Source organism: Sinocyclocheilus grahami, unplaced genomic scaffold (assembly GCF_001515645.1).
Source record: "Sinocyclocheilus grahami isolate Dianchi unplaced genomic scaffold, SAMN03320097.WGS_v1.1 scaffold2596.1, whole genome shotgun sequence".
NCBI classification, from domain to species: domain Eukaryota; kingdom Metazoa; phylum Chordata; class Actinopteri; order Cypriniformes; family Cyprinidae; genus Sinocyclocheilus; species Sinocyclocheilus grahami.
In genome coordinates this window covers 26,058-38,296 of record NW_015507775.1, presented here as the reverse complement: position 1 = coordinate 38,296, position 12,239 = coordinate 26,058, and the positions used below count along the sequence as shown (strand labels likewise).

Genomic DNA, 12,239 nt, shown 5'->3' with positions numbered 1-12,239 from the left:
TATATGTATATATATATATATATATATATATATATATATATATATGTATGTATATATATATATATATATATATATTATATACTTTAACAGTTTTTTTTATTTTTTATTAAAATACTATTTGGGTTATAATATCAGATATAGTAAACTAATGATTTAACGTATTTTTCATCTCTCTTTAGCTTGACGCGGGTCGGGCTGGTGTTGTTGTTTCTGCAGTATCTTTCTGAGATGGGTTTCCATCTGTCTCGACTCTTTTACTTTATTGATGAAAACCACCACAAAATGTAAGCCACACTTACTCTCACACATGCACTTGTTTTTTTTAAAGAAATTCAGCAAGGATGCAATTGATGAAAAGTGACCGTAAATAAATTTATAATGTTACAGAATACTTCAAATAAATGCTGTTCTTTTGAACTTTCTATTTATCAAAGAATCCTGAAAAATAAAATATCATGGTTTCCTCAAAAATATGAAGCAGCACAACTGTTTTCAACATTGATTATTATCAGAAATGTTTCTTGAGCAGCAAATCAGCATATTAGAATGATTTCTGAAGGATCATGTGACACTGAAGACTGGAGGAATGATGCTGGAAATTCAGCTTTGATCACAGGAATAAATTACATTTTAAAACATTCTCAAAGAACAGTTATTATAAACCGTAATAATATTTCACAATATTACAGTTTTTACTGCATTTTTGATCAAATAAATGCAACCTTGGTGAGCAGTCGACACTTTCAAAAACATAATCCGACCCCAACCTTTTGACATGGTGTATATCAAAATATCTCTGAATAACAGCAAACATGCTTGTATTGTATTTGTAGGTTTGAGATGTGGTCCATCGGGTTTGTCCTGACCCGTATGATCACTCTGACTCTGATGTTCCTGGCTGTGGGCTTCGGTTTGGCTCGTTCGGAAAACCAGACACTTGATTTGGAGGCAGGAAACTTCAACACTCTTTCTATAAGGTGAAACAGATGTTCACACAAGTTTTTTTTATAGTAGTACTTCATGTGAGACCCGGACATGAGGATAACGCTGTGTGTGTTTGACGCGCAGGCTGCTGGTGTTATTCGTGGTGTGTTTCACTCAATCATGGCTGCTTTGGAAGTTCTTCCGTTTCCAGCTGAGCCGGACGCGTGAGCTGAGACTGGAGCAGGTGGCCCGGAAGAGAGTGGCCGCTAAACAACAGATGCAGCGCACTCTGAAACGCGATTCAGGTACATAGATGGTAAAATTATTATTTTGAAGTTGTAGCTACGGGAATACTATTTTACAAACGTCTGTCTAGGTCAGAGCAGGGGTCTCCAAACTCGGTCCTGGAGGGCCGGTGTCCTGCAGAGTTTAGCTCCAACTTGCCTCAATACACCTGTCTGTAAGTTTCTAGTATGCCTAGTAAGACCTTGATTAGGTGGTTCAGGTGTGTTTGATTTAGGGTTGGAGTTAGGGCTGGACAATAATTCAATATCAATATGTATCGCAATATAATTTTTTTCAATAACGGTGATATGATTTTTAAACACATTTCCGATATTTCAATATACATTCTCAGTGTTTCCCATACATTGATTTATTTGTAAATCCACCAAAAGCAGTAACATTTTGAAATATTTGAAATATATGTATTTGAATATATTTTAAAATGTAATTTATTCATGTGATCAAAGCTACGTTTTCAGCATCATTAGGCCTACTCCAGTCTTCAGTGTCACATGATCCTTCAGCAATCATTTTAATATGCTGATTTGCTGATTATCAATATTTAAAACTGTTGAGTACATTTTTTTCAGGATTCTTTGATGAATAGAAAGATCCAAAGATCAGCATTTATCTGAAATAAAAAGCTTTTGTAACATTATACACTATACCATTCAAAAGCTCTTTTTAAAATGTATATTGTAGAAATTATTACTTTCATTTAGCAAGGATGTTTTAAATTGATCAAAAGTGATGATAAAGACATTTATAATGTTACAAAAGATTTCTATTTCAGATAAATGCTGTTCTTCTGAACTTTCTATTCATCAAAGAAACCTGAAAAAAATCTACTCCGCTGTTTTCAACATCATAATAATAAATGTTTTTTGAGCAGCAAATCAGAATATTAGAATGATTTCTGAAGGATCATGTGACTGGAGTAATGATGCTAAAGCTCTGCTTTGAAATCACAGGAATAAATTATATTTTCAAAAAGAAAACAGTTATTTTAAATAGTAAAAATATTTCAAAATGTTACTGTTTTTGCTGTATTTTTGGATCAAATAAATGCAGGCTTGGTGAGCAGAAGAGAATTCTTTAAAAAACATTAAATCTTACTTTTCAAAAACTTTTGACTGGTATGTTAGCCTATAGTTTGAAGTAAAAAATATTAATATTAATAATGAGAGTCTGAGATTTATTTGACAGTGATTTCACATTTCTTGTTTGTATGAAGGCTAAATACCAATAAAAGGTGAACATTTATTTAGTTGCGCCATTTTTTTCCCTAAAATATTATATAGTTTTATAGGAGTAGGTTTCATAGAGTTGGCAAATTAATTTTTCATAAGTTTGTATGCACAGACATCTGTTGTGCCCATTCTTGGCCATTTTTATGAGGCTTTTTTTAATAGTGTTCATATCGATATCGGAATTATATCGTATCGACCGAAATTAAGAAATATATCATGATGTACATTTTTGGCCATATCGTCCAGCCCTAGTTGGAGCTAAACTCTGCAGGACACCGGCCCTCGAGAACTGAGTTTGGACACCCCTGGTCTATGAGGAATGAAAGCTTGTTTTCCCTTTGAATCATGTAGATTTTTTTTCTGAGCCCATTGACAGATATTTGTCTTATTATTATTATTTTTTATAATTTTTTTTTTCCATTTCATTTTGATAAATGTCTCAAAAAACAAGACTTGGCGTATTTTGTTCCCTTTAATTTATTCCTTTAATTGGTCTTAAAAAGGTGTTTAAAAAGTCTTAAATTTAAGTTTTTAAAATTTGTAGAAACCCTGTGTAATTATTTGTGAAATGAAAACAATTTTCACTCAGAAATTGCTATAGTACATCCCTCATATATATATATTTTTTTTTTGTTGTCATTCTAAACTAACGTGCTCTAGATAGACTAGGTTAAGAGTTGGTTTACCCAAACATGCTGTTAACCCTGTCAGTTTCATTGGTTTCCATGCACTTTGCCAAAAACCGACACTATGAAAAACACTAAAGAGTCACACATTTTTATTTTTTATTTTAGCTAGTCAGAGACTTAAAAGATATAAAATATGTGAGAAATGTAATAATTCCCATCTATTTCCATTGTGTTAGGGATCAGTTTGATCAAAATATCTTGTGTGTCCAAAATTAGCTGTACAGATACACATTAAGGTTGTGACGGTGAGGACATTTTCCCACCGGCCAATCAACAGCGATAATACCGTGGGGGCAGGGGCGTTTCCTCTTTTCCTCGCTTTCCTTCGTATTTTACTTTCACTTTCGAATTGGCAGCAATTCAGAAATTTTTTTTTTTTTTTTTTTTTTTTGGTCGAAGCTGCATGCTCATTCATGAATTCATCATTAAATTGTTTTCCTCACACAAAGGTATTGTAAATAGTTTGGAATTGTCTACTGAAAAAAAAAAAATCATACAGCTTTTGTAAAGAGTACTTTTTTTAGGTGAACCTTCACTGCCCTCTAGGCAATAATATTCTTTGTGTGTGTGTGAGCCAAAACGTGACACTCAAGAATGACAGACACTGGTTTTGTCTATGTTGTTTGGTGTTCAGTGATGTGTCTGTCTTCTCTAACACGAGCTGTTGTATGTCCTGCAGTTGGTCACTATGAGAATGGACTGATTAAAGCAGAGAACGGCACATCCCCTCGTCTCAAGAAGATCAAAGCGCCGTAAACTTCAGCCCCATTCCAGCACATGTCCTCCACACATCGAGGGCACAGGAACAGGAAACAGCTCCTCTGCCTGCTGCTTCCCGTTTCCACATCAAGAGAAGTGCATGTGGCGTTTCTCAGAGTGACGACAGCACCCTCAACAAGCTCTGGTCAACGTACTAAACTTCTCTTTCCAGTTTCAGTATTCATGTTATTTCTTCTGCATATGTTTCTAAACTTCACTCAGTCTTTCTTTATTAAAGCGCTGTTTTGAGGTTAGTTTTATTTTTCTGTGTCTGCATGTTTTGAGGTACAAAAGTGGTGACTACGGTGGCCTAGAAATTACATTTATTGAGACGATTTAAATCTGAGGTGTTATTGTGAGATCAAACAATGGAAAATCCTGTTTGAGGTAGGAACAAGTGTTGTAGTAGTGAAATGACCCTGAACACACAGCAAACACTCACTCAGTTTGGCTTTGTACGTTTATGCAGTTTGATATTTGATTGTATATGACGATGCTTTATAAATATTGAACCTTTTTGAATTGACATTTTTAATATTTTCTGTCTTTGCAGAAAAATGTCAACATTTATGTTTATTTCATCACATAAACTGATAATGGATGGAAATCTGGTGAAAATATGTCCTTGTCACGTTTCATCCAAAAAAAAAAAAAAAAGTTTTGCATGACAAGAAAGAAGCCTATTAGAATTTCTTTAATTTTTTTATCAAATCAGTGTAAACTGAAAATAACATTTAAAACTAATTTACAAATTACCTTTTTAACATTAGGATAATGAGCTTTTCAGTGCAAAAAAAACTTGCTGTAAAATAAGATTAATTTCTGTAATGCAAAAAATTAAATACAGCTACAACAATGGGATATACAATTGCACTTAACTGAAATTTACTTAAAGGGGTCATAGGATGCTACATGCACTTTTACAAGTTGTTTGAACTGAAATGTGTGTTGGCAGTGTGTGTACACAACCACCCTATAATGATAAAAATCCACCCAGTGTTTTTTTTTAATCTACTAAAATCTTTACCCTTCTCAAATCGAGCCGATCTCAGATGCCTGTCTGTGTGACGTCACAAAAACAGGCCCCTCCCACGATAGTTTGATTGACAGTAGCGTTTCAGCACAGACTGGCCTGACGTCTTACCTTAGCTCCGCCCTGAGTGAGCTGTCATCAGTCCGCCATTGTTTCACCGCCGGAGCAGATGTAGACAAGAATGACTCCTAAGCGATTGAGGTGTTTTGTTGTTGGATGTAATAATGAACATAGCAGTCGTCGTTTACTCCCGACATCTGAGCCGCTGAAGACGCAGTGGATTATTTGTTTTTGACGGGAATGCGCCCCCAATCTACATAAATGTTCTGTTTGTGCGAATCACTCATGATCCAGCTTCACCCTTTTCATTAAGAATCATATCAACTTGTGGAAAATGGGCATCCTATGACCCCTTTAACATGGAATATAACACTGACGCAAATTAATATTATTGATACTAAAAATAAGGGGGTGGATTCACAAAATATTTTAGGAATACATTTCTTTTAAACTTCCATTTTATTTTCTAACTTGTAAAAATTTTCTTTACTTTAGTTTTAAAAAATACTCAAGAACAATCTTAGAAAAAAAGTGTTTTTAAGAATTCACATTCTTCTAGATGACCTTTATGCATCGGGCATCTGATGAATACACACATTCAGAAATTTCTCCAGTTCAAGGTTTTTCATTTGTTGTATTACACAAGGCGTCTTTATGTAGTATAACATCTAATCAGACATCTAAACCTGTAATTTTACAAAAAGAAAAAAAAAATCCTAGGAATGTATTTGGGTAGTTAATGTTTCCAGATTTGCACGTAGGACCATGCTTACAAACTTAATTTACCTTAATATTTTATTACTTTTTTTTGCTTCAGATGAATCCAGCCTAACGTTAAGATAATTATTTTCTTCTAATTTTGTGGTGAAATAAGACAGGTTTGTAAATACAGTCAAATTACACATAAATGAGCCTCAAAAAATTTACAGATGCTTGTTTTCCTCTCTTTCTTTATTGTACATTAACATAATACATGCACATTCTCAACATCAAAAAGAACAAACATGAAAGAATTAAAGTATTTTGATGACGTGTTGGTATCTTGTGACGATGGGAAGCATTATAGAGCAGATTTCAGCTCTGGAGGACGACCGCAACTTCATCAGTCTCACCTGTGAAGAGAAATATTCAAGATTTCATAATCAGCCACAGAAACATAATCATGATTAGTCCATTTCTCCTTTTCACAGGATCTTAGATTTAAAGGCACTTAAAGGATCCAACCCTTACTGCATTTTTTTTTTCTGGGCCAAATATATTTTAAATATATGGTGTGAGTTGAATGAAAAAAAAAACCTGTTTACTTTCAACCTTCATATACCAAAATATATTTTAAAATGTATTTTAGGGGCAAGAAAATACATTTCCAATCTTACAGTAGCCTACATTAAATGCAAATATGGATGGATATTTTATATTTATTTAAATATTTATATAAACGTATTGGTAGAATAAAAAGTATATTTTAGCAAATATATTTTTTGAAATATTAAAAAATATATTTGACTATATATATTTTGCCATATGGCGAAATCAGTATATTCTTAGTGATGCCTTGGAAGATCCATTTTTGATTCCCCCAAAGAATCTTTTGTGAACAGTACTTGAGATAATCATTTTCATCTTAAATTGAAAAATATTTTAATACTCTAAAGAACCTTTTGTTCAAAGGTCCATGGATGTTAAAGGCTCCTCGTGGAACCATCGAAGCCAATAAAGAACCTTTATTTTTATGATTGTAGGTTGCATAGGCCACAACCAAACAAAAGTTTTTTACCTTCATGTTGTTCCTGGGCTGAGGTTTGACTGACCCCAAACTTCTGTCTCAGGGAAGAGAGAGTGTGTTCAGGGATGTGATGGGACAGTGACTCCAGATAACTCAACACATAACGATCAGCATCCATCAGGACAAACCGATGGCCAAACACTGCAGAGAAAAGAACAGAACAGCATGAGAAAACAGGAGAGTGATGATTCCCAGGATGTGATGTCACTGGTCAATACCCTCCACAGTCGCTCCAATGGAGAAGTCTGCAGGCCCGAAGTATTCTGGGTTTTCCACAGAGCTTCCTGGTTTCGGGACACGAGTCTTCTCTAGGAATTTTCCTCCGATGATGCCGGAATTACGTGTTGATCTCTCAAAGACACTGATCATGTCATCAGACAGGTAGTACGACAGAATGAAGCGTCGGCCCTCATCCAGGGGATTCTGGGAATCCTGTGGCAGACGAGAATGTTGTAAGGACGAATGTAGAGTCCTTGCAAAATAAACCGACATTGTGAATAGAACTGGACATGAGTGGAAGCCATATAAACAAATACACAAACATTTTTATAAATAAAAAAAATATTCAGTACGGGAATGATCCAAATGAGCTGTGCACTCACCAGCCGTGCGATGTAACGCAGGACTTTGTTGTCGTTCTCCAGCAGTTTGATCACGTCTTTCTTGGGCGGTTCAGGAATCAGGGACAGACAGTTCTGTAACGAGTCCTCCAGCGAACCGAAGCCGTTATACGGAGGAATCGCCTGCGTGACAGGTTCAGAAAACACATGGACAGACGGAATATCTGGATGAACAGATGGAGGGAAGGGAACATTTACACATCATATACCTCACAAACAGGCGGGATAGAAAATATAGGGGTCTTATTCCACAAACATGGTACAAAATAGGCTTTTTGGTTTCTTTTTCAGTAAATCAAAAAGGTGGTTGTAGAGAAAATGTTATTAACATTTTAAAATGTATTAAAAATATTAAATTTATTTTATAAAAGGCTTACCATTTTTCCAACCCTGTTAGTAACATTTGGAACATTTTGTTATTTTCTAGAAATTAACAAAAAAAAATATATATAAATAATATATATTTTTATTAGCATTAGAATTTGTATTAAAATTGTAACATTTATTTGATACGGCTTGCAATTATTTCCAACCCTGTTAGTAACTTTTGGAAATGTTTGTTATTTTCTAGAAATTAAAGTTAAAAAACATTAAATAATAACATTAGTTATTAACATTAAAAATGTATTAAAAATGTAACATTTATTTTATATAAGACTTACCATTTTTCCAACCCTGTTAGTAACATTTGGAACATTTTATTTTCTAGAAATCAACTAAAAAAAAAAATTATTAAGATTAAACATTTGGAACATCTTGTTATTTTCTAGAAATTAACTTTAAAAAAATTAAATCATATTTTTTTATTAACATTAGAAATGTATTAAAATTGTAACTTATTTTATAAGGCTTGCAATTATTTCCAACCCTGTTAGTAACTTTTGGAACTTTTTGTTATTTTCTAGAAATTAACTTAAAAACATTAATAAAATGTGTGAATAATATAATATGATTACTGGGTAAGACTTTTTTTTTATTATTTTGATTCAGACAGATTTGCTAACGAATCATTCAGACCATCTCTTGTAAAGTGGTTTGACTAATTATTGTTTGACTAATATTTCTACAATGGCATCACTAACTGAAAACATTTGCGTGATGCTTTATTCACAACGTGAGATGTCAGTGTGAGTCCAAGACAACCGAGTCACAACATAACACATTTCTAGAGAACATAAGTGTACCCTATTTGTGGAAAGTGTCAGATAGATCATATAAAATTACCAAAAAAAAAGTACCATTTGCATACTACTGTAAAAAACATTTTTAACTAAGATGAGATGTGATGTTAGCCCGATTAAGAGTAAGTCTCTGACCTTCTTGATGTCTTGCTGTGTTCTGGTGTCTACAGTAAGTGGTTTGAGCAGGAAGTCGGGGTGATTCTGTTCATAATATTTCCTGGTGAAGTCGTCACAGTCATACAGCAGGAAGCGCCTCCCCATCAGCGTGACCTCCTCACCGACCCTGAAGTCTTGAGGACAGAAATACTCCTTCACGTCTTGTGGAGAAACTTCCAGAACACAGCTGGGGAACGGCTCTGAGTCCAGAAAAAGAGAGAAGTTTGAGGATTCTGCATTAATGTATTGATTATGTCCTTTGGTTAAGCTCAAATGAAATATAAATGTAGTCTATGGGGGACCAAACCAGCGAAAATTTAAAATAAAGAAATAAATATAATAACAGGAAAATAAGTAAAGGAATAAACGACTTGCTAAAACAAATACAATTAATCCTGTATTACTTTTTCCTCCTTTATTTATTAATTTATTAGTTTATTTTTAACTGTATTTTATATTCTTTCACATATTTGTTTTATTTTTATGAATGTACTTATTTATGGCTGCAAAATTAATTAAAATAAAATACAAAATGCGATATAGCTCAGTGCCATTATCAAAACAAAGGCTGAGATTTCATTAAATAAATATAGTCTGTTGAATTTAAGCCATAAATATTGGTAACTTCTAGTGTAAAATAATGTTATTTGATCAAATAGTTTAAAATAATTGCAATATATTTTTGAACATTAACCAAATCAGAGAACTCTGAATATGCAAATGTGTTAAGTTATTGAAATATCCTCCTGACTACCAGGAAAAAACTGTTTTGTGAATTTAGTATTTTGTCATGTCATTACATTGTTTAGAGCATAAGAAAAAAATTTAGAAAATTTGGGAAAATTATATTTTATTCATATGTTATGCCATGTCCTCTGTAGAAGAAATCCGGACTTTAAAAAGTCCTGTTTTTTAAGAAATAAAAAGACATGAAAAGGCAAAAACAGTGGGATTTTTGTTTTAATCACAAATCAATTTTCATATAAAGACGATTCTCAACTATGTTATGAAAGATATTTTAAAAAAAAAATTTTTTTTAATGCAAAATGTGTGTAAAATGGCCATAAACAAGTTTTTCCATTATATACAATGTATCTATAAACTGTATCTAATTTGCATATTAATGTGTTTTATATGTAATGTGTTTGGGGCAACATAGAATGAACAAATAAGTGCAATAATGGGAGTAATAATTAGCAAGATTTTCATAATAATATCTAATATTTAATAGGAATATTGATACATATAATATTCTCTATTCATTTGTTGTGTCTCCCAAAATGTGTAATAAACATGCTTTAAGTCCTGGTGTCCTCTACAGTGGACATGTATGAAATCGATGTCCTGTTTCATAACAGAAGGTCATATTTTGATTTGAAACCCCATAACATTTTCCTGAGATGCTGATTTATGACAAACAATTTGAAAATTAGTCAGATTTAAATGATAATTACAAAATATGATCATATTTCTATAAGGGTGTTACACTTGATCACTAAATTAATGTCAGCCATTTTTAAAGACCAAGGAGAGGGAGTGGTCATGGTGAAACATCCAATCAGAGTCAGACTTGTAGGTTGTGGGTTCAAGTCTCAGGTCCGGCAGGGATTGTAGGTGGGGGGGAGTGAATGTACAGCGCTCTCTCCCACCTTCAATATCACGACTGAGGTGCCCTTGAGCAAGGCACCAAACCCCCAACTGCTCCCCGGGTGCCGCAGCATAAATGGCTGCCCACTGCTCCGGGTGTGTGTTCACGGTGTGTGTGTTCACTGCTGTGTGTGTGCACTTTGGATGGGTAAATGCAGAGCACTAATTCCTAGTATGGGTAACCATACTTGGCCACATGTCACATCACAGCAAAAAATGGCTGCCCACTGCTCCGGGTGTGTGTTCACGGTGTGTGTGTTCACTGCTGTGTGTGTGCACTTAGGATGGGTTAAACGCAGAGCACTAATTCCTAGTATGGGTAACCATACTTGGCCACATGTCACATCACTTTGGTATCTCTGGAAAGCCCTGAATGTGTTCTGTACAGGACATCCAGACTTAAAACTGTGACATGTAACATAATGTCCTCTACAGAGGACAAAACTCCATAGCTGGTAGTCAGGAGGATATTAATTATTATAAAGTAAATATTTTACATCTAAGGGTTTGGCTGTCAAAGTTTGGGATCCCCTGATTTGGTTTGTCTAAGCTTCTTTTAACATAAAAAGCAACAAAACTGAAGCAGGTTAGTCTCTGTGTTGAAATCTCACCGCAGGTTGATTTGATGTGTTTGGGAACCTTCTGTCTGTGGAGCAGCACTGGGAACGGGTCCCGGCCGCTGTTGGCCTCGTGATGTTCGCAGATGTCAACCGAATCGTCCACCAGATAGTAATGCAGCGTTACAGGCCGTTTCTCCCCGTAGAGAGAGTCTGAGTCGTCCCAGAGCGCATAGAAACGCAGGACCTGGAGACAGCAGAGAAATGATGAGGGAAAGACTTTAAATGTATTCATGTGTGTGTGTGTCTGTGTGTGTGTGTGTGTTTACCTGGCGATCCAGGGCGAGGAAGCGCTCCAGCTGATGATTGTGGTCGTAGGGTGTGATGTGGGTTTGTTGTGCCCGAGCGCGCCGGATGGTGTACGGATCATTGGGAATAGACTCTGACTCATTTAGCACTATTCCCTGACTCTCCATGAAGTCCTACACACACACACACACACACACATCAAACCAAACCCATCAGAAGCAGGGGTCTAGTAGAATCAGTGTGTGTGTACCTGTGTGAAGGCATCGCAGCGTGTTATCCTGTAAACCGTTCCAAACAAGCTCATGTCCATCCCGACATTGAGGTCTTTCCAGTGGTACAGATCTCCGCGCTGGTTTTTGGGCAGCCTCTGACGTTTGATCAGCTTTCCCTGAGGAATTCCAGAGTTTTTCACCGGTGGCTCGGTCACACACATGCTGTCATCCTCCAGGTGATAATAGATCACCACCGGACGAATGCAGAAGTGCTCATCCGGGGAGTGTAACACTTCCTGCTGGAAGTAACCATAGAAACGCAGCACCTGAAGGTCAAAGGGTAAAGGTGAGAGGTTGGTTCTGATTTTGTGAGAGAAAGAGAGAGATAAAGAGACAGATTGAAGGATAGATATAGATAGACAGAATGAAAGACGGAACAATAGATTGACGGTTCGATAGATAGGTAAATATATAGGTCAATGGGTAGACAGACAGACAGACGTCATTGAGTGATTAACTGTGCTGGCAGATGTGTCTTGTGTTTGAGGCACAACGTTGATGTCCATCATGATCCTATAAGAACCTCTTTGAGGTCACGGTTGCATCTATGCAGGAACATTTGAATGTGTCTCTCATCCCCTTAAAGAATATAAGATCATACACAGAACACTTGGATTGCATCCCTGAACAATCAGGCAAGCTTTGCCACAGTATAAAAATATTTCATCCAAAAAATAATGGTATCAAAAACTATTTAAATATCAAAATAGA

The 12,239-nt window shown here is 35.2% G+C and overlaps 2 protein-coding genes across 2 annotated transcripts in view; one reads left to right on the top strand and one right to left on the bottom strand.

The window, feature by feature from the left end:
- The window catches only part of LOC107575368 (translocating chain-associated membrane protein 2-like), a 12,183-nt gene extending 7,759 nt beyond the window's left edge, over positions 1-4,424 (top strand). The window contains exons 7-10 of the mRNA XM_016261757.1: positions 180-284; positions 834-977; positions 1,069-1,229; positions 3,828-4,424. Coding sequence (XP_016117243.1) covers positions 180-284; positions 834-977; positions 1,069-1,229; positions 3,828-3,904 — 487 coding nt within the window. The 3' untranslated portion in view covers positions 3,905-4,424. The remainder of the gene's footprint in view (positions 1-179; positions 285-833; positions 978-1,068; positions 1,230-3,827) is intronic.
- A 1,522-nt stretch (positions 4,425-5,946) lies between these two features.
- On the bottom strand, positions 5,947-12,037 carry LOC107575367 (EF-hand domain-containing protein 1-like). The gene is made up of 9 exons (XM_016261756.1): positions 11,970-12,037; positions 11,507-11,828; positions 11,277-11,429; positions 11,002-11,194; positions 8,723-8,943; positions 7,389-7,529; positions 7,005-7,218; positions 6,778-6,927; positions 5,947-6,112 (listed from the first exon to the last, which is right to left on the bottom strand). Exons 1-9 carry the CDS (start codon positions 12,035-12,037, stop codon positions 6,075-6,077), a joined length of 1,500 nt encoding a protein of 499 aa, XP_016117242.1. The 3' UTR covers positions 5,947-6,074.
- Between the last annotated feature and the right edge of the window lie 202 nt (positions 12,038-12,239).

Coding starts and splice junctions, on each gene's coding strand:
- LOC107575367 (XM_016261756.1), bottom strand. CDS start 12,037: ATGATGGACATCAACGTTGTGCCTCAAACACAAGACACATCTGCCAGC. Junction 11,430..11,506: donor GCTGCGATGCCTTCACACAG/GTACACACACAC, acceptor GTGTGTGTGTAG/GACTTCATGGAGAGTCAGGG. Junction 6,928..7,004: donor CATTGGAGCGACTGTGGAGG/GTATTGACCAGT, acceptor TTTTCTCTGCAG/TGTTTGGCCATCGGTTTGTC.